This window comes from Nipponia nippon, unplaced genomic scaffold, assembly GCF_047370975.1.
Source record: "Nipponia nippon isolate SJK-2023a ecotype South Korea unplaced genomic scaffold, ASM4737097v1 scaffold_26, whole genome shotgun sequence".
NCBI classification, from domain to species: Eukaryota; Metazoa; Chordata; class Aves; order Pelecaniformes; family Threskiornithidae; genus Nipponia; species Nipponia nippon.
In genome coordinates this window covers 2965335-2986421 of record NW_028262343.1, presented here as the reverse complement: position 1 = coordinate 2986421, position 21087 = coordinate 2965335, and the positions used below count along the sequence as shown (strand labels likewise).

General features: G+C 43.8%; 2 protein-coding genes across 2 annotated transcripts in view; one reads left to right on the top strand and one right to left on the bottom strand.

The window, feature by feature from the left end:
- Positions 1-327: 327 nt before the first annotated feature.
- LOC148055158 (uncharacterized) lies at positions 328-3587 on the bottom strand. Its single transcript, XM_087762629.1, has 2 exons — positions 2732-3587; positions 328-2293 (listed from the first exon to the last, which is right to left on the bottom strand). The coding sequence occupies exons 1-2, from the start codon at positions 3167-3169 to the stop codon at positions 1889-1891; spliced, it is 843 nt and encodes a 280-aa protein (XP_087618755.1). The 5' UTR covers positions 3170-3587; the 3' UTR covers positions 328-1888.
- The window catches only part of LOC104015382 (homer protein homolog 1), a 100632-nt gene continuing 83001 nt past the window's right edge, over positions 3457-21087 (top strand). Inside the window, exon 1 of the mRNA XM_087762628.1 lies at positions 3457-3597. Coding sequence (XP_087618754.1) covers positions 3593-3597 — 5 coding nt within the window. The 5' untranslated portion in view covers positions 3457-3592. The remainder of the gene's footprint in view (positions 3598-21087) is intronic.

Here is a 21087-nt window from a genome sequence, read left to right as displayed (position 1 = left end):
GCACCCTCAGTAAGTTTGCAGATGACACCAAGTTGGGTGGAAGTGTCGATCTGCTGGAGGGTAGGAAGGCCCTGCAGAGGGACCTGGACAGACTGGATCATTGGGCCGGGGCCAACCATATGAGCTTCAACAAGGCTAAGTGCCGGGTCCTGCACTTGGGTCACAACAACCCCATGCAACGCTACGGGCTGGGGGAGGAGTGGCTGGAGAGCTGCCTGGCGGAAAAGGACCTGGGGGTGTTGGTTGACAGCCGCCTGAACATGAGCCAGCAGTGTGCTCAGGTGGCCAAGAGGGCCAATGGCATCCTGGCTTGTATCAGGAATAGTGTGGCCAGCAGGACCAGGGAGGTGATAATGCCCCTGTATTCGGCACTGGTGGGGCCGCACCTTGAGTACTGTGTTCAGTTTTGGGCCCCTCACTACAAGAAGGACATCGAGGTGCTGGAGTGTGTCCAGAGAAGGGCAACGAAGTTGGTGAAGGGTCTAGAGCACATGTCTTATGAGGAGTGGCTGAGGGAACTGGGGTTGTTTAGTCTGGAGAAGAGGAGGCTGAGGGGAGACCTTATTGCTCTGTACAACTACCTGAAAGGAGGTTGTAGCGAGGTGGGGGTCGGTCTCTTCTCCCTAGTAACAAGTGATAGGACGAGAGGAAATGGCCTCAATCTGCGCCAGGGGAAGTTTAGTTTAGATATTAGGAAAAACTTCTTCACCGAAAGGGTCGTCAGGCATTGGAACAGGCTACCCAGGGAAGTGGTTGAGTCTCCATCCCTGAAGGTATTTAAAGAAGGATAGACGTGGTGGTCGAGGACATGGTTTAGTGGTGGACTTGGCAGTGATAGGTTAACGGTTGGACTCGATGATCTTAAGGGTCTTTTCCAACCTTAACGATTCTATGATTCTATGATTCTATGATTGGGTGCATCCACCTGCTCTGGCATGGGGTCCTCCATGGACTGCAGGTGGATATCTGCTCCACTGTGGACCTCCATGGGCTGCAGGGGGACAACCTGCCTCACCATGGTCTTCACCACGAGCTGCAGGGGAATCTCTGCTCTGGCGCCTGGAGCACCTCCTCCCCCTCCTTCTTCATTGACCTTGGTGTCTGCAGGGTTGTTACCCTCACATATTCTCACTCCTCTCTTCGGCTGCAGTTGCACAGTTTTTTCCCCCTTCTTAAATATGTTATCACAGAGGCACTACCACCATTGCTGATTGGCTCGGCCTTGGCCAGTGGTGTGTCCGTCTTGGAGACGGCTGGCATTGGCTCTATCAGACATAGGGGAAGCTTCTGGCATCTTCTCACAGAAGCCACCCCTGTAGCCCCCCTTCTACCAAAACCTTGCCATGCAAACCCAATACAGTATCCCAATGCTATTGGCATTGTATAGGAGCAGTTATACCTAATATTTATAAATTCAGGAAAACTTGGAGAATTAATGGAAATATTTGCTGAACCTAAGATGAGGTAGGTGCCCAGCAAGGCAGTAGATAGTCCTGGAGCTTAGTCTGCTCTGTTGAATTAGAAGTAGCAACAGATGCTATCTGTTTGTATGGTACCATTGAAGGACTGAGCCAAAAATGGGATCTGGCAAGCTCATGGTGCTGGCTGTTTCTTTGCAATACTACTAGCATGGATGTGCTGGAATCTAGTTTGTTTTTTTTTTTTTTTTTATTTTAGAATGTCTGCTGTGTTTCTTTCCTGTTTAGCCAGTAACGCTGTCAGGTTTGAAGTGTTTGCAAAGCAGGGGGATGCAGGCATGTGTTTCGGACACGGGACCAGCTGCCTTTGGAGTTTGGCACCCTGCCATTCCCACGCCCGGGGCAGAGGGCTAGAAAGCTGCCGCAGCCGCCTTCCACGGTGGGTTCCGCGCCATCTTCACCCGTGGCTCTCAGGCGCAGGAGCTCACACCCGGCTCTCCCCGCCGATCTTCAGGGCGCACCGCTGCTTCCGCGGCACCCGGGCGGGCGCGAGGTGCGGCGGCGGGCGCGCGCGGCGTTGCCGTGGAGACGGCGCCGCAGGGGGCGGTGACGGGAGGAGGCGGTCCGGGCCCCGTAGGCAGCCGCGCCGCGGCGGGCCCCGAACCCTCCCCCAAGCCGTCATTCCCTGTTATAGAAGCGCTTCCGGCGGCATGGACCACTCTGATATCATCCTCCGTACCCCGGTGACATCTGCGCCGGGAGCGGTGCGTAACGTCGGTGCGTAGGGGAGCGCGGTGACGCGTGCTATTTAAAGCTCCCCGGGTGGAGGATGGAGGCAGAGTGAGCAGGTGTCGTCGCGAGTAGTAGTGAGGTGGCTGCTTGTGGCGGTGTGCACGGTGGACTGTAGGGCCCTTCCCTTCCCTTCCCTTCCCTTCCCTTCCCTTCCCTTCCCTTCCCTTCCCTTCCCTTCCCTTCCCTTCCCTTCCCTTCCCTTCCCTTCCCTTCCCTTCCCTTCCCTTCCCTTCCCTTCCCTTCCCTTCCCTTCCCTTCCCTTCCCTTCCCTTCCCTTCCCTTCCCTTCCCTTCCCTTCCCTTCCCTTCCCTTCCCTTCCCTTCCCTTCCCTTCCCTTCCCTTCCCTTCCCTTCCCTTCCCTTCCCTTCCCTTCCCTTCCCTTCCCTTCCCTTCCCTTCCCTTCCCTTCCCTTCCCTTCCCTTCCCTTCCCTTCCCTTCCCTTCCCTTCCCTTCCCTTCCCTTCCCTTCCCTTCCCTTCCCTTCCCTTCCCTTCCCTTCCCTTCCCTTCCCTTCCCTCTCACCGCGAGGGGGCGGGCGGAGGCGTGAGGCGGAGGATGCAAGCGGGCAGAGGCAGCGGCTCGAGGGCGCTGGAGCAGCCGGGCACCGCCTGACACAGGGCTCGCTCCCTCCGTCCCACCGGCGGGGCTGAGCCCGCGGCCCCTCCGCAGAGGAGCGTGGGCTCGGCGGCCCCTCCCGCTGGCGGTGGCTGACTCGCCGCGCCCCAGGACGATGCCCGCCCGCTCGCCGCAGAAGAAGGCGTGACGGTGAGGAGCGGACCCGCCGCCGCGGGAAGGAGGAGCGGCGCTCCGCATCTCTGCAGCCGGGGGTGGGCGGATCGGGGAGCGCGGCGCCCCGGTGCCCGCGGGGGACGCGCGGCCGCCGCACGCCGGGAGCCTGATGCCAGCGCCGGTGCCGCGGCTCGCTCTGCCTCCTCGAGAGAATGCATTGGTGCCCGCCATGCTGCTGGCGGGGGTGCTAGGAGGAGCGGCGGCGTGGAGCCCTGCGCGCACCGCCTGCCCTATCCCGCTCCGCCTCTGAGTCGTACGGAGTCTTCGTCGGCCGCTGCCAGGCCCTCGCGGAGAAGGCGAGCGTCTCCCCGTCCGCCCGCAGGAGGGGACCCGTCTGCCCCCGGAGCCGCCGCTGCCGCCCGCCCGAGGGCCGGAGCCGCTGCCTGCGGGCGCCTGGCGAGGCCGGCGGCTATGGGAGCCCGGCCCGCGGGGGGCGCTCCCTAGCGCGCGGTCGGCTCCGCTCGGCCCGGCAGCTGCGAGCCGGCGGCGTGGCGAGCCCAGCCCAGCGGACTGCTGCCGCCACGGGGCTGCGGAACTGCCGTTGCGGCGAGGCGCGGCGAGGAGCGCCTCGGGGACGCGGCACCGCCGGCCGCCATGGGGTAAGGATGTCGCGGGGACCGCCGGGGCGGTGCCGGGGCGGGGGGGTGGAAGCGGCTGCCCGCGCGAGCTGTTGCTGTTCAAGCGGGCGCTGCTGAATGCGCACGGAGGCGAGTGGTTTTACTGGCTGGGTGCATAAGGAGCAGGATTCCTGCTGCGATCGATGCTGTGCATCCACCTGATGAAAGAAAAGCGGGGCGCACCGTGATCTGCAGAGGTTTGCTCCCCCGCCGTAGCCACATCGGATCGCTGGAAGAGCCGCCTTGGCTTCCAGATCCCCACCGTGAGGACCTTCCCCTGGTCTTTTAGGGTTGGTCAGTCCTGAAAACGACTGCTTTAAGCTCAGTGTGACAAGGTGAAACTTAAGAGCAGCGAAGGCTCGTTTTAACTCTTCTGGAGTTTTCAGAGGATATAAAAACAAGGTGTGAATTTCCCAATATAGTGAAGAAGGCTCTAGGGAAATCTGCTTTACAGCAGGTCCCCTAAGTAAATTGGGACATCCACTTGAGGCTTTAAGGAAATTAGAAGGAATAAAATCTTTAAAATGAACCTGATCACATCTAATTTAGTAGCTATAAAAGTGTTATAGATACCTGTGAAAGCTTTCCACAGTTGTATTCTTAGTAATTTGTATAGTGAGATGAAAAAATAAACCTTGTGCTTGCCTGATAACCTCTCAATAGAATGGAAACTCATCCATGTTCAAAAGCAACAGAAACTCAGTATGATTTGGCTAACTGCAAGGTGGAGGCAGACTTAATGCATTAACAAGATGCTGGTTTTCTAAGACTTTATGACATAGTTCAGACTATAAAAGTTATAACTCATGTCCTTTTGTATTTTGGTTATTCAGGAATTCAAATGTGAAATTGATATAGTAATATGGAAGTTAAAAGCGTCTCTTTCCTCAAGCAGTTAAGGACACTTGGAATTCTCCAATTTATTAACTTCCTTGCATGTAGGGTGATAACAGCTGTGTTCTCGGCTCTGTCCTAGTCACTGGGGCTCACTGTACAAGATGTAGGAAGGAATGACTTCTTAGGCTAGCTTTTATTTTCCTGTTGTCTTCCCTTCCATTTGAAAAAAAAAAAAAAATCCCAAACAGAATAAACCCAAGCTTGCAGCTGTCTACATATTCAAGAAAGTGATAATGTGTTTCAAAAACCTGCCAAAAGGCTAAATGAAGTTATAGTGGTTTTGGTATATATTCTTAAAACTGCTAAGCAGACACAGAATTATGTAGCTTTTAAAATTCAAATAATGGAAAACATCTAATTTATTTAAAATCAGTATTGTGTTTGTACATATGTCAGTTAAGTGTATCGTATTACAAATACAGAGAACTGTTGAAGAGGAGTAAACTTTGTACTTTCTCCAGAATTAAATTGAGCACTTCTGAAAACAAAAACCCGACTTACAAAAAAAAAATCCTTAATTTCTCCATTTCATAAACTCCAGTACTGCTAGTGTTTTAGCATAGTAGCTTCTTAATGAACAGTGCAAATCCATATCTGTAGAGGGAGTGGAAATAATCCTAAATACTGAAGGACTATAAAAATTATTTGGAGAAAGGGTGTAAAGTTGGTGTCATGACTTTTAAGTAGTATCTTGGCATGTTAAGGTCAAGAAGACAAAACTTGTAAATATTTTGAAGACTCTTTAGGCAGTACACACTGGGTTATTGCAATATAGCATTCCTTTGCAGACTATCTTTTAACAAGGTGGTCAAAACCAGCAATGTAGGTATGTGTTACTGATAAGCTCTCTGCTCTCTATGAGTGAGTGAGCACATCCAAGCCAGGGCCAGCACCAGCTCTGTGGATCTGTGGTTAAGTATCAGACATTTGCTAATGTTCAGAATAGAGGTCTTGTTTCAGTAGCTATTTGTATTAGCATCTAAATGCAATTGCCCATGGCTTTCAGACTATTTCTAGATCAAGATGTACTGGACTGTTAACACTGTGGTTATAAAAATAGTCTTCTGATGCTCTACTAAGGTCTTAAAATTGAGTGCTCTAGAAGCAAGTTGCAAAATGATTGATAATCCATGTACCTGGCCACGTGAGGGTCAGTGTACTGTATTCAATATTTAATGGGTACTGCTATCCTACATAAGCTTGTACAGTGAGCTTGTAGTACCCGGCTGGTGGAGAGTTTGCCTATTCCAATGGTCAGAACACAGAAAACTTGGGATGGGGGAGAGGAATTGGCTTACCATACCAACAGTGGCTTAGTCTCATTTGTTATAGCGAAGAATTCACTGTTCTGCCAGTGTAGTTCAGCCTGCTTGGCTCATTGAATACCATCAGGCAAGCCAGGTAATTATGCACTGTGTATGTGGTGAATACCAAGCTGTGGGTGACTGGTCTCTGAAGCTGTGCTGCTATTAAATATTTGTTTTCAGAAACTTGAAACTTGAGAATGGTCTATAGGGTCCAGTAGTTTAGGAGCCACTCTTAGTGCTGTATCCCATATGTCTGTGGGTGTCCCTCATATCACAGGAGAAGGTAAACAAATCAAGCCCTGGGGATTGTACAGGCCAGGCACTCTAGCATAGGATGTCCACTCTTGATTCTCTACCTGCCAGTCTCTCGCTCTCCCTCTCTCCTAGTTCCTCATCCCTGTTGCATAAAGACAAGTTCCTATCAATAGTCACTATTGAGTGATATACCCGTGTATTTGTGCGGGCCTTTCTGTTGGGTTGACCACACTGAATATAGCGTTCTTCAATAGGAAAACATTGATTTTTGTGTAAATAAGATGACCTTAGTATGTTCTGTCCCAGTTCATAACGTGTCTCTTTTGTATTGCCAGTATTGAGAAACACAAAATTTGTCAGTATTGCGCAATTGGTTGTCTTTGAGCAGAGATTTGATTATATTAAAAATCCTTAAGAAATAGATCTTAAGTAAACATACTCAGGATGTGTATTGGCAGCCCAGATTATTGTATACATTGACCAGGTAAATTCTGTGTTGAAAGCTGCAAACCATCACTTTATTTTACTGGTCATTGGTACTGCTTTTACTTTCTAGCAGGGGAATTAGAGGTTAGTATTTGTGGACTATGATGCAGTCATTGCTCAGGCTGGAATGAATGCATTTCATGCTAGAAGCAGTATGGAAACTGCACAGCCATGAATTCTGGTAAGGTTGAGAATTTGATGTCCTGTTAAACTTAATCTCTTGGATTAATTCCTGGTTTATCAATGAGTATTCTCTCTGTAACTACTTTCCTTTCTGGTCTTCTGTGCTGTGGACAAGTATCCAAATTCATCTTACTAGCTTTTCCCTTCACTCTTTACCTTATAATTCCTCATCATTCAGCAAAGCTTCTGTAAGATGTGCTTGTCTCTATCATGTCACGTTAATCAAGGTATCTTTTTATAAAGACTTTAGCTTCTCTTCACTTTTCTTGGACTATATTTAGTATTTTATCTTCATAAAGATGGTTATGATATGTGTCAATTTGAGATGGCAGATTTAGAATACTAGGGTTCTTAAGTTGGCTAGAGAATATTGTGGAAGATGAGTATTTTAGGATGTATTTATTAGCATCGTAGTTACCTAAAATAAGTATTTTAATTTAATTTTTGGCAGTTAGAGGAAAATGGCTGTTATTGGTTGATCCACTCCTAGCTCTTACCCTTGCTGAAGGATGGGGAGTTAGTCAAATGTGTTTCTTCAAAGCATTCAGGATGCAGAGTCCCATTTTGAAGAGAGGATACTGTAGTTGTAGGGGAATTGACAAATCATGCGAATTCTAAACACACAAAGTGTGCTGATTTTGGCTGGGATAGAGTTAATTTTCTTCATAGTAGCTAGCATGGGGCTATGTTTTGGATTTGTGCTGAAAACTGTGTTGATAATACAGGGATGTTTTCGTTATTGCTGAGCAGTGCTTACGGAGAGTCAAGGCTTTTTCTGCTTCTCAGACTGCCCTGCCAACGAGTAGGCTGGGGGTGCACAAGAAGTTGGGAGGGGACACAGCTGGAACAGCTGACCCCAACTGGCCAAATGGATATTCCATACCATATGATGTCATGCTCAGCATATAAAGCTGGGGGAAGAAGAAGGAAGGGGGGGACGTTCGGAGTGATGGCGTTTGTCTTCCCAAGTAACCATTATGCGTGATGAAGCCCTGCTTTCCTGGGGATGGCTGAACACCTGCCTGCCAATGGGAAGGAGTGAATGAATTCCTTGCTTTGCTTTGCTTGCGTGCATGGCTTTTGCTTTACCTATTAAACTGTCTTTATCTCAACCCATGAATTTTCTCGCTTTTACTCTTCCAGTTCTCTCCCCCATCCCACCAGGGGGGAGTGAGCAAGTGGCTGTGTGGTGCTTAGTTGCCGAATGGGGTTAAACCATGACACAAAGCCAGTTTGAAGCTTTAAAATCTAAGAATATGTGAAAATCTATACTGTTTGAGCACATGGGATAGACAAATCTTGCTGTGGAAATTGGTTTGCTACCTGTTGACTTGCTTTTTTAGGTGTTTCCAAACCAAAGTCTTGTCCTTAAACTTTTTGGTTTCCTTTCCCTAGCTGGGTAACAAGACATTAGCACTATAAAGCTGTTAGGAGCCAGAAATATTGTTAACTGTTGAATTTGACCTGACTCAGGTTCTTTAACCTGTCTTTTTCCCTTTCCACAAGGCTTAATGATAGCTCTCCCAAGACTTTGTCTTAGCAACAGTTCCATCAACTGTGCTCCTCTGACACAGAAATATTGCAGATAATAGAGCAGAAGGTACAGCTTCTTGGCAGTAGTTTAGTGTTACTGCAATTCCTGGTCATGTTGCTATCTCAAGGGTAAAATGAGACGCCTATTGTGGGAAAGCAATGGCAGCAAAGTAGTTCATGCTGTCTTCTGTAGCAGTGTGTAGTGTAACAAAACCAGGTCAACATTACTTACTATAGATAACACCCACAAAATTTGATTTTCTGAAAAAAGTTAGTAAGGTATAAATACCTAGACAGATGTACTGTATGTAAATCAGCTTGAAATGGTTAATAAACTACTTTGTCAGGCAGCAATTGCATGGACCATGCTATCATGGCACCACTACCATACTTAAATTATCTTCTGTCACAGTAGTTTTATGACCATGAAATAAGCATGAGAAATCTAAAACAGCTCTTCTGGCCTGGCAACACATAAATGGGTGTCCTGAACACCATGGGGGATGATTTCCATGCTGATCCAGTGAAGGTATTCATAATACCTTAAGGTTGCGACTGATCTTTTTCAGTATTTCCATGCATTATAAAGATTGTATAGACCAGCTCTCTGGGTGAAATCCTAGTTCTGCTGAAAATAAACATTTCAGTTCTTCACATTCATCATGTTGAGATTATTTTTTATTCTCAGTGTCTCAAGGCAAACATCAGATGAATGTTTTGTGTGTGCTTGTGATTTCTCCTTCCCAAACAGTGCTTACCCTACCACAATTTCCATTATCTTTGCAGATGTCAAGCCAATACTTGAGGAAGTATGCAGTCTCAAAGCCATAGAGATTGCAATAGCTTGAAATACTGTAATAGGCCATCACTTCTAATCAGGGGAGGCAATGACACCTAACTGGCTTTAGAGCGTTTCTGCTTGCTAATTAGTAAAAGTAATAAGTAGAATTCGGATATCACTTTTATGGGAATTTTGTTGGAAAACATTTATTCTTTATGATTGTCTCTTAAGACTGTAATTTGATTTAAAGCTCTTAGCTGATCACTCTTTAAATCACAGCTTTCCAAATCTATGTCTACGCATTAGTGTACTACAAAGAGAAGAGCATTATCTCGTGATGTAACACTAATTTGCTAGTAGTTTCTCATTAGTATAGGTGCCTGGGACATGATTTTAGCTGAGCCTATGGTTTTCCAATGTATTCCAGATCAGTGATCATCTAAACAATGCAAACACTTCATACAGATCAGAAACTTAGCTCTTCCACTCTTTTAGATATCTTTAATTCTGAAGCTGTTTAAGCCTAAAGTAATTTCCAAGAAATGATGGCTCTTCTAGTCCAGTAGTTACAGTTTAAGAGGCATCTGGCAAGGAAGTGAGTGTGGTGTAGAGATATCCAATGAGGTTGAGACCAGACCTGGAACTGACATGAATATGTGTGTGTATATATATACACACACAGACATTCAGTGTGCTTGTGTTTTAACAATGTGCCCTTTGTATCTGAGACAATCCTGCACGCTCTCAAGAGAAAAATCTCAGGCTTCCCCACGTGTGTGGTTATAGTCTTAGCAACAGGAAACTGTAACAATGAACAAAGGGACAAAGTATTCTGTATTATTTGAAGTAAAAATAAAAATTGGAGTACTCAGTCCATTTTTTTTTTTTAAGATACCATGTTCAGTTGAAATGTGTATTTAAAGGCTCTACTTATGTGAAAGCCCTCTGTAAAAAATTTTGCAAGAACATGCTTTCTAGTTCAGGGTTTCGTGCTGCTCTCCCTGCAAGGCTTTCAGATGTATTCAGTCTTAAAGTAAGGTGCAATGGGTGTGGAAGCATTGCGCTATGAAAAAATCTGCTTTTAGATCTAATTTTGATAATAGGTTTCTTTTCCCCATTCTGTTGTGAGTATCTTAGTTTTTATTTTTTCCAAGGCTGGGCCATTTGGGATCCACCAAAATTAGTATTGTGCTCAGAACAGGGAGGTTAGAGGGGAGATGAGGCTAGAGGGAGCTGTGGTTTTATTCCACCTGGGCCTTGCACGTGCAGTGTTGGGCTCTGTTGCATCTACACAGAGCCGTGGTAGTAGTATTAATGTCGTCTACTCCATTCTGCAAAGTAATGGAACTGTGTTTGGATGCTGTATTGATTTTCTGGAACTGCATCACAAATATGCTTCTAGCAACACACTGCATTCTGACACATTTTTCTGGTGGCAAGTAGTGGTGAATGCCCATCATCACTAAAAAAAAATTACTCTAGGGTACAAGCATATATTGACATTTCCAGTATCTTGGCATCATTTTCTCTCCCCCCCCCCCCCCGCTACAGATATCAAGTTAGCTAACTTAAGCAGAAGCAGTCAGTATCACTGGTTTTGACTAATGGCTTTTACCTGAATAAAGAGGGAAAAACTTGAAGTACATAGTTCCTCTCAAGTTTTTCTTCTTCCTCTGTATATTTGCAAATGGTTCACAGGCACTGTTTTGTCCATCTTTGTGGTTGCATTCTTTGTCAACATCTTGATCATTAAGTTTTCACTGAGCTTGCCACCAAAAAGTGGGGACAACAGAAGATGGGGGCTGCTTTTTCCTGTTGTCTGTACTGCAGCACAAACATTTGACTATGCAGTGAGCCACATCAAGTATTGTAACCTAGCTGACTACACAGCTGTACAAATACAGGGTTGGCACAAGGGAAGTGTCATTACAGGTGGGATAGATCTACTTTTTGCTACAGCAGTGTCTGTTTATCTTGGCAGGAAGTGTTTAAAAAAAATTCCAGTCTCATAGCTATCCCTGTCTGAGTTTGCTCCTCAGTTCTGAAGCTGAAGTCTGGAAAGTTTCTTTTGAGACTGTCAACTAAGTTGAGTCTCAGCTTGTTGAGAAATGGCATTTTTTTCCCACTTTCATAGTGTCTTTCATAGTAAAAACCATAATAGGTAATATTGCCAGGGTTTTAGAATTTTTTTTTTAAATGCATTTAAATGACTTATTCTGTAAACAGTATGTTAATTTTGAAGCTATTCTTGTAACAGGACATATAATGAGATCTTCCTTGAGTTTTGAAAACTGAAGAATGACCTTTAAATGGTCAACACTTTACAGTGAAGCGTTGGTGAAATAAATAATCTTTGACATGTGTTCTTGCAATCCCTACTTCTTGTGCCTGTTCATTTCCAATAGTCTGCTAGCCCTGGCTTGTCTGTACAAAAAGCTAAAAGAATGTACTGTGTGATATTGGAGAAAACAGTGTTTTCTCCAACATGTGACTGTGGAGTGTGCTGCCATTTCAGGGCTTCTTAGGGTATGAAGTGTTTTCCATACCAAAAAAAATAAGCATATGGAATAATGTATGCTATGTAGCTCTGTTGTCAAATCATTGCATACAGTAACTGGGGCCCTAAACAGCTACTTGGCCAATTGACTTTGAAATTGGGAGACCTGTGCTTTTGCACTAGCTGTATTTTTCACTTTGTGTGTGACTAAAAGAGTTAAATTGATCCTGTCTAATTGCAGGTTATCTTGGCTTAACTTATTTTCAGCTTCTGGATATTGTTTTCTAAGTGCTTTTTCAACATCACAGTATATGTCCCTTCCATGTCAATATTTGTTCTTGTTCTTTTACAAAACAGAGGGATTCCCTGTGTCTGCTTTAGCAAGCCTACTACCCAGACATCCAGAGCTCTCTGCATCTAGACATAGATAGGAACTGGATTCCTACCAGGAAATGATTGGCAGTGCTCGGGAATAGGTGGTGTCTTGCTGGTTTGAGTCCTAGATAGACTTGGTTCTTCAGAAGCACTGCACAGCTCAGATTGCAGCATGTCTGACTATGCACAATAGTAAAACTCCCAGGATCTTTGGGAAGTTTTCTGGAAAAAGACACAGGTGCTGAAGCACATGGTTAAGTAATGATCCATTTTTGATGGGATTTCTGTGAAAGGTGAGCGCTAAACTCTAGATTCCCTAGTTACCTCACATCTGAATGCAAATGCTGTCTATGTCTCTCACAACAGATCTTAATGGGCCACCCAAGATCTGAGATAATTTTTACTGATAATTATGTATTTGGTGACCTTAAATGTGCAATACAGCTTTTAAAAAAAAATCCTCCCTTTTTGTCCACATTAATTATGGATTTTTAAAATCAGGTTGGAACAAAAGCTAGAATATGTCTATTATTGGGATGGGCTGGAGGGCATTATAGGGGCCTTTTTTATAACATTTGTGACTGACTTATCATTGGCAGGATTTGAGAATTAATATAATTCTGGAGCTAAGTTCTTAGACAAAGGAAAATAATCTGCTACTTCCCCTATTGTTCTTACAAAGTACTACCTTTACTTAGCATGAAAATAAGTTTAGAGAGTCCTTCTCTTCTGCTCCTCAGTAACAACCTTAAATCCTATATTTAAGGAATACTGCTGCTCTTGAGTGCTCAAAGATGAACATGGTAATCCTCAAATTGCTTGCACTAATTCAACCATTACAGATAGGACCCAAGTTTAGATCTTGTAAAGATTACCTTCTGTTTCACCTTCTCACTTGTCTTGTTACTCCTGCCACTGGCTATTGTTTTTGTAAAACTCAAGACCTTCCTGATTCAGAGGACTTTGCTGTCACTTACAGCAATGGGTTGGATGTTGCATATGTATCTGGATTAATTTGGAAAAGAATAGTTGAACACCCTGGCAGGAGGATTCTCTCAAGGAAGAATATTAACTGTCAACACTATGTTTGAGTTCAAAGTGGTTTTACAAAATCCAACCATCCAAACATTTCTGCAACCTTGGAAAAATGCTAGTTATGTAGTGGGAACCTGGAACAGAGGTTTGATTTTATGTCCTATATGGCTCTGGACAAATCCTAATGAGTCAGTCTAGACCCTAAAAATAGCTGGCTTGATGATCCTGCAACTTACATATGAAACTACTTTTCTGAATTCCCTCAGTAAGAATATGGGTGGTATTTACCCAGTTATTAAAATACAGACTTTTGTCTTTACCCTGTACAAGTCTTGCTAGCTTCCTCATTGTAGAGGAGAAATATTGGGAGGGATAGAATGATGATTTCAGACTGTGGGTAAGTTAACTGATCTTTGGAAAACCAGATCATTGAATGCTACCTCATATGAATACCAGTTTTGCAGCAAAGTAGATGACTGTGTGCTGCTATTAAGAACTTGATTAGAACACAAAGTTTATGATTAGCATTGCTAGTTATGATCACTAAGTGAAATTTTGTCTTTCACATTTGAAAAATGTGGCTAGTATTCTTCTATGAGAAGCTTGTATTGAACAAGAAATATCCCTAACCAGAGTGGCACAATAGCAATCAACCTTCTTAATTGAAACTTGACAGTCATTGTGACTCACTTATGTCACCTGACACCTTAATGAAGGCAATTAACAACAACAACAAAAAAAGACAAGACTTCTGGTTTCAGATACCATTGAGCTTATAAACGAATATGCTCGTATGCTAGAGGTTTGGGAAATTAGCGGTCATGATCAAACTTCACACAGAACAGACTAAGTAATGATTAAAACTGATATTTTAACTAGCAAATACAAAATTTTATTCTAAATCATCTTGTCTTATATGTATGTTGTTTATCTTCCTAAAGAACTGTTCATCTTCATTTGCTTGTAAACATTGAGGGGTTTTTTTGTGGTGTTTTTTTGGATGTGGGTTTTTTTTTTTTCCAATTAAGTATAATTTTAGTACTTCCTACTCATGGCATTCTGTTTCTAAACACAAAACCTGTTAGAGAGTGGGAAATGGCAGTTTCTGCTACATGGACTTGTATTTGATGCTTCAGTTAAGCCTCTTTTGGACATAAACATGTGAGCATCTAAGTGCTCCAGTTATGCAAAGCATGGTATAGTCTTTCCTAAGTAAAATGTTTTTAAACACAGCTTTCTTTAAAACTGACTTTGCAATGGCAAGTGTTCTGTAAGTAAACCTGCTCATTTCTGGCCACTGTTTATTTCAAGGACTTGTCTTCTTTGTTTAATATCTGTTCTGATATTTATGCAAAGGAGTGAGTGAGTGAGGGAGGCTTTTCTAGTTCTTGGTTCGTACATAGGTTTTGAATGCATTGAACCCTACCAGTTCATTCAGGTACCGTGTAAGGAACATAGTTCCTGTTCATAAAAAGAGGCCATACTGAAATAACTAACTAGCTCTTAAAAAGCACTGGTTCCTGGTCTTCAATTAGATGCTTCCTAACCATAGTAGCATGTATTTATTGCTTGAGCTATTAAGTATAGGCCTTTAATGTAGGCAATTCCATGTGAAATAAATAAGAAAATTCCAGTTTTATCTGTCACACAGGCACTTGAGCCAACACTTATGCACAAACTGTATAGTATGCATTTTGTTGCTTAGTTTGTCAAAATGCTGGGCAGTTTCCTGAGATCTGATGATGTCCTGTAATTACACTTCCAACAAGTAAACTAACTTCCATCTGGTAGAGCCCTGATACCTACCTGCTATCTTGGGGTTAGAACTACAGTAATTGTAGGTGCCTTTCTGAAGTATAAACTATATTTTAAAGTATCCTTTGCAACTAGTTGATAATCTAGTTCCAGTACAACTAATACATGATACTTTGTCTTTACCAGCCTCCACCAGCGCAATCAAAGCAAGGGCATGAGCTGTCAGTAAAGAAATGTTTCTTTATGTTATTCGGATAGCAATACCCAAGGGTAGTACTGATGCAGCCATTCTGCTTCCAGCACAGTCGTCTTCCCTATGAGCTGCTCATCAGTGAGACAGTCTAGTCCAGGTATGGCCATTCCTCTCCAGTAGTAGGGGCCTGTCCCCATGGCACAGTACTTGGCACAATCCCTTGGCTGACACTTACTGCGCAGACCTGTGTACCTATTCCCACATCAGCCTCTGTAGCAGGCTGTGCAGGGCACCGTTTGCTCCAGGCACAGTGTATGGTCGTACTAGTATATTTAAAAACGGATTGTGCCCTGTATGCTTGCTGTGAATCTTGCCATTATGGTGGGAAGTGGCCTGACAGTGGAAGGCATGTTGTTGGGGGAAATGGGATTTGGAGCCGTCCTAGGAATGCCTTGAGTGATCTGATGAGCAAACTGCTCTGGAGGCCTGTCAGGGACAGGATTTGGGTGTTCAGCCTTAGGAGGAATCTCAGAACCTGTTTGGCATACATGTGGTATGAACAATCAAGGAAACGGTGATCTGTCACTTCCAGCTACAGCTCAATATAGATGCAACCACTGCTGCTGAAATTCAGTAGTGTTTACTAGGCTGTAAGTTATCAGAAGGGAGGGACTTGCTGGTATGGTAATAGCATACTCAAAGCAAATTAAAGAGGCTTTATAGTTCCTGCAGTGCTCAGTGGGATGTTTCAAATTGATTTGTTATTTATGAATATAAAATTAATTTGTTTACCTTTCTAGGAGTCTAATTCAGTTCCTTGATACAATTCAATTCTCATCTTGTGACGTGGACCAATGATTCTTTTTGAAACTTAGCATGCAGCTGTAGCAGTCTTGAAGGAATTGTGAATTGTTTGAAGATCAGTTGATGGTGATAATGATGAAATGCATGTTTATTCAGCCTGGTTCATTCCACTCACTCCATATGTAAGTTCTGATACTTCCACTGGTGCTGGTGAAGGCATGACTCCAGCTTTGAGCTGTCTGCAGTCAAAGTGCAGGTTGCACTAATAATTTATTTAAAGGTGTTTATTTCTGAGGGTTAAGTGTAAAAGCTCTCAAAACTGTTAACTGACAACTTCTTAATGTTAAATAAGGGGTTTGTGGGTTTTAAACTGGAAATGAAAGGAATGACAAGTGCCAGGCCCACTAAAATAAAAAGCATTTTCACGCATAGAAGGCATGTCAAAATTAGTAACTTAGAGATGCAGAAAAATGTGAGGTGGACTTGGTTGATGGAGTGAGAAGTAGTGTGATCATTTCTGTATGAAGACCTACAAGGAAGCAAATGGAAGTTTAAAGCCAATAAAGAAGGTAATGAAAGAAAGCTAGTAAGAAGCATTACAAGGAGGGGTTGCTAAAGATTGTGGTGCCAAGTGAGGAAACCTTATTTTACTACAGAAATATCTTAGAGACAAATTCCAAGTGTCTTATAATAAACAAAGAAGATATGTATTCCTTGTTTTTTCTGTTGTGAACAAGTTGCTGAGACATCTAGTCTTTAGAATAGCAAAATTATGACTAGTATTAGTTGAGTGTTTTCTTTCAAAGTCAAAGATGATCTGAAAAACATCAGTTAAACTTCATCTAAAAATACTAATTTTTAAATACTATCACTGTTTACCATATAATTGCTGATTTATCTCAGTGGAAACACTTGATGAATTGATTCTATGATTTTTGTCTTCCTTCTATTCCTTTTTAGGTTCCAAAATCCTCATCTGTCTCTATTGTCAAATGCCTCAGCTTTGTCTCTGTTGCCATATACCTGTGACATATAGCACTAGTCCTAGTGTCAATCCTCTGTTCTTGGTTCCTTGTTGATGTGCAGTGACACTTGTCAGTGCTGCCGAAGGATTTAATTGCAGCAACTAAATTGATCTAACCAAACTTTAGAACAGAGGGTGTTGATTTTTGGACAGTCTCATGCTTTCATGTCAGGACAAAGCATGGGGGTTCAGTCTGTCAATTGTTTGAATGTGCTACTGTGGGTGGTACTTCTACCACTATTGTCTTATGACCCTTATATCCCACCAAACAGCACGATTAACATCAAAAGAGTCTTCATGTGTTTGCAGGGTGCTATTCCTCCCCATCTGTGCCTCAGCAACAGCACCTAAGTAGCCTCATCCAATTTGGCTTAATTCTCACCTTGTTCAGTTAGCATCAGTTGGTCTAATTAGTCATTTGCAAGTGGCAGTAACAGCTCTTCTCACAGGCTGAAAATTGTTTTGCAAAGGAAACTACTGAACTTTACATCTCAAAGAGCCCATGAACTAATTTGAGGGTGTCTGTGAAACATGACAAGGAAAACATGCTGGATGGGAATAGGCTTGTGTTCTGGAGATTGCAGTAGATTGAAAATCATGTCCTGTCGGAGCCTTCCTCCTCATCCTCCTCCTCTGGGCCCCTGGAAAGGAGAGGGTTGCTGGGCCTGCTTGTAAGGCAAAGCATGGAGTTCTGGCTCACCAGCAGCATCTCTGGATCCCAAAGCAACTTTGTGCTCTCACCCTGTTTGCTTCTATGTCTGGAGAGCTGTGCTTGTTGTGCTTGTTCTGCTGTTGTAGGGTTTTCTTCCCCCCCCCCCCCCCCCCAATCACTGCTCAGGGACGGGCTGGGCATCAGTCAGTGGTTGGTGAGCAATTGCATTGTGCATCACTTGTTTTGTATATTCTTTTATCATTATTATTTTTTTCCCTTCCTCTGCTGTCCTATTAAACTGTCTTTATCTCAACCCATGGGTTTTACTTTTTTTTTCCGATTCTCTCCCCCATCCCACCGGGGGGAGGGGAGGGTGAGCGATCAGCTGTGTGATGCTTAGTTGCTGACTGAGGTTAAACCACGACAGCCTGCTTCCATGTTGCTGATGTTATTAAATTTGTGAGACTGTAATCTATGCTGTGCTACAGTTAATTTAAAATCTATGCTGTGGAAGAAGCTCTTTACTCTTCTAAATTTTACCAGTAACTACTATCCTTCACTGGTCTCTTATGAACGGGAAGCTCAGACAGAAGAGGAATGAGTTTAAATGAACTTTCTCATTGCTCTTCATAATTCTGTTTTTGGGTTTTGTAGAGGTTTTTTTATTTCCCCAGGTATGGTAATCCTAGCTCTTGCAATTTTATATGATGACTATAAATTGTTAGTGCTGTCTGCAATTGTCTTACAGTGCATGCTTGTAGGATACTCTTCTGCCTTTCTTCTCTCCCTTCCCTCTCTGGAACGTCTTATGTATGGGCTTACTGAGCATTTAGTTGAGATTAGCATGTATACAGTGGTTAATTTTTTCCCCAAATGGACTATTTTATAGGGTTATATGCTCATCCACATCAGTGGATGTGCCAAAACATTATCGGAAGGAATCTGATTTAAAACATCTTTTCTGCCCTACATTTTGAAGTTATCTGCTTTCCTGACTTGCCTCCTGTGTCATACAGAAGCTTTTATTCATTGATACAAATAATCATAAGTAGACATTTTTTCTACTAATGAGAGTCCATAATCGCTGACTTCTGTATAAAAAATATTGAGATATTTTTCTTTTTTTTTTAAACCTAGGGTTTTAAAGTATGCAAATACAGTGCAACTGTTCCCCCTCCCACCTCAATAACTCTCAAATTTCAACTAGTTCTTATAGGGATATTGACATTTGTGGTGGGTTCACCTTGGCTGGCTGTCAGGTGCCCAGCAAGCTGCTCTATCACTCCCCCTCCTCAACTGGACAGGGGAGAGAAAATATGACAAAAGGCTTGTGAGTCAAGATAAGGACAGAGAGCGATCACTCAGCAATTACCGTCACGGGCAAACCAGACTTGACTTGGGGAAATTAATTTAATTTATTGCCAATTAACACCAGAGTAAGATAATGAGAAATAAGAACAAATCTTAAAGCACCTTCTTCCCGGGCTCAACTTCACTCCCAAATTCTCTACCTCCTCCCCCCAAGCGGCGCAGGGGGATGGGGAATGGGGGTTGTGGTCAGTTCATCACATGTTGTTACTGTCGCTCCATCCTCCTCATGCTCTTCCCCTGCTCCAGCGTGGAGTCTCACCCATGGAAGACAGTCCTCCACGAACTTCTCCAGCATGGGTCCTTTCCATGGGGTGCAGTCCTTCAGGAACAGACTGCTCCAGCGTGGGTCCCCCGTGGGACCACAGGTCCTGCCAGCAAACCTGCTCCAGCGTGGGTTCCTCTCTCCATGGGTTCACACGTCCTGCCAGGAGCCTGTTCCACCACGGGCTCTCCCATGGCGTCACAGCCTCCTTCAGGGCACATCCACCTGCTCCAGTGTGGGGTCCTCCATGGACTGCAGGTAGATATCTGCTCCACTGTGGACCTCCATGGGCTGCAGGGGGACAACCTGCCTCACCATGGTCTTCACCAGGGGCTGCAGGGGAATCACTGCTCTGGCGCCTGGAGCACCTCCTCCCCCTCCTTCTTCATTGACCTTGGTGTCTGCAGGGTTGTTACCCTCACATATTCTCACTCCTCTCTTCCAGCTGCTGTTGTGCAGCAGGTTTTTTTTCTCCCTTCTTAAATATGTTATCCCAGAGGCACTACCACTGTCACTGATTGGCTCAGATTTGGCCAGCGGCGGGTCCATCTTGGAGCCGGCTGGCACTGGCTCTGTTGGACATGGGGGAAGCTTCTGGCATCTTCTCACAGAAGCCACCCCTGTAGCCCCCCCTTCTACCAAAACCTTGCCACACAAACTCAATACAACATTTCAAAGATAACAGATTTCTGAGAATTTTATCAAAGATAAAATAAAAGAGCCAGGTTGGAAAGACTTTATTAGAGTGCTTGTTGAGAGAGCAAGCACTCTACTCCTAATAGTCACAGGGGAATCTGTTGGGTCAGATGTTCTGCCTCAAAAGCCAGGAAGGTTTCAGATGGAAGTTTGCTTTTGTTAGGCACTGGAGGTCCAACCGCGACTTAGAATTTGGTTTTAGACCAATTTTTATTAATTCTGCTATTTGTACAAATACTTAAAAAACAAAACAAAAAACACTTGGTAAAGAAGAGGAAAAGGGGTTGCCAGCATCACCAACAACTCCTTATTAAATTAACCATGTGGGATTGTGTGATATGCTGTCTCTTTAGGATGATACAAAATGATGCAGGTATAAAATTGGATGAATATGAAGTTCTCTGTCACATTTCTGTTGGAATGGGTACCATGGTATTTCTGTTACATCTTTATTCTCTCTTCTTGTTCTGTTTTCCACAGGCCTATCTCCCTTCCTTAATCCCTGTACTCAGATTGTTTTTCTGACATTGATTTGTACTTACCCACATGATAATTTAAGGTTGCCATGGCCAAAATCTTGTCTTCCTTCACTAGAAGTAATATCACTGCTCTGGAGTCTTTTCCTGTAAGATATTTTCCAGGGACTTCTATATGAACCAGTCACAGAATCATTTCCAATAGTAAACAACTTTTACAGTTTGGACAGTAACTTAGAACATGTTGTGATTTCCCATTCACCGGACTAAAGCTACTAAGTCAATTTGGATTTTAAAACCAGCCATGACTCAGTCCATTTAACATTAGTGTCACCATTGTGCAGTGCAGTTTGACTAAGAAAGAGGGGAGTCCAGCAATGCTTTTGTTTATTTATATACCCTTTAATGTTAGAAGCCATTTCATCAATTCAGTGAGGGGTTTGCCATTGTCTTCTAAAGTTATTTGACATCTAAGGAACTTTAAAAATCTAATGTTTGAATAATTCTTCAGTATTTTCAAAGTCTGGTCTGTAATTTCATAGGATTGGAATTATTTCAAACCATGCTCTGTATTTCTACTGTCTTTGAAACTTCCTTGTTCATGTGTAAGAGTAGAGCTAATGAGCAAAGAACGAACGTGGATGAAGCGTAGATGCTGTAGTGTGGGCAAAGGGAGGAGGGGAAGGGACAGAGCTTATGGGCTGGGGTTTGAACCTTTCCTTCCTAAAAATAGGCAATACTGGGCATCAAAATGTCTATTGTAGACTTATAAATATAAATGTTAAAAACATAGGCTACAACTTACCCTCGGAAAAGCAAAGTATTGGAGCTGGCCAAAGCTGATTAAGCCAGCAGGCCTAGCAGCTGTCTTGTGGCATATCAGCAAGGCC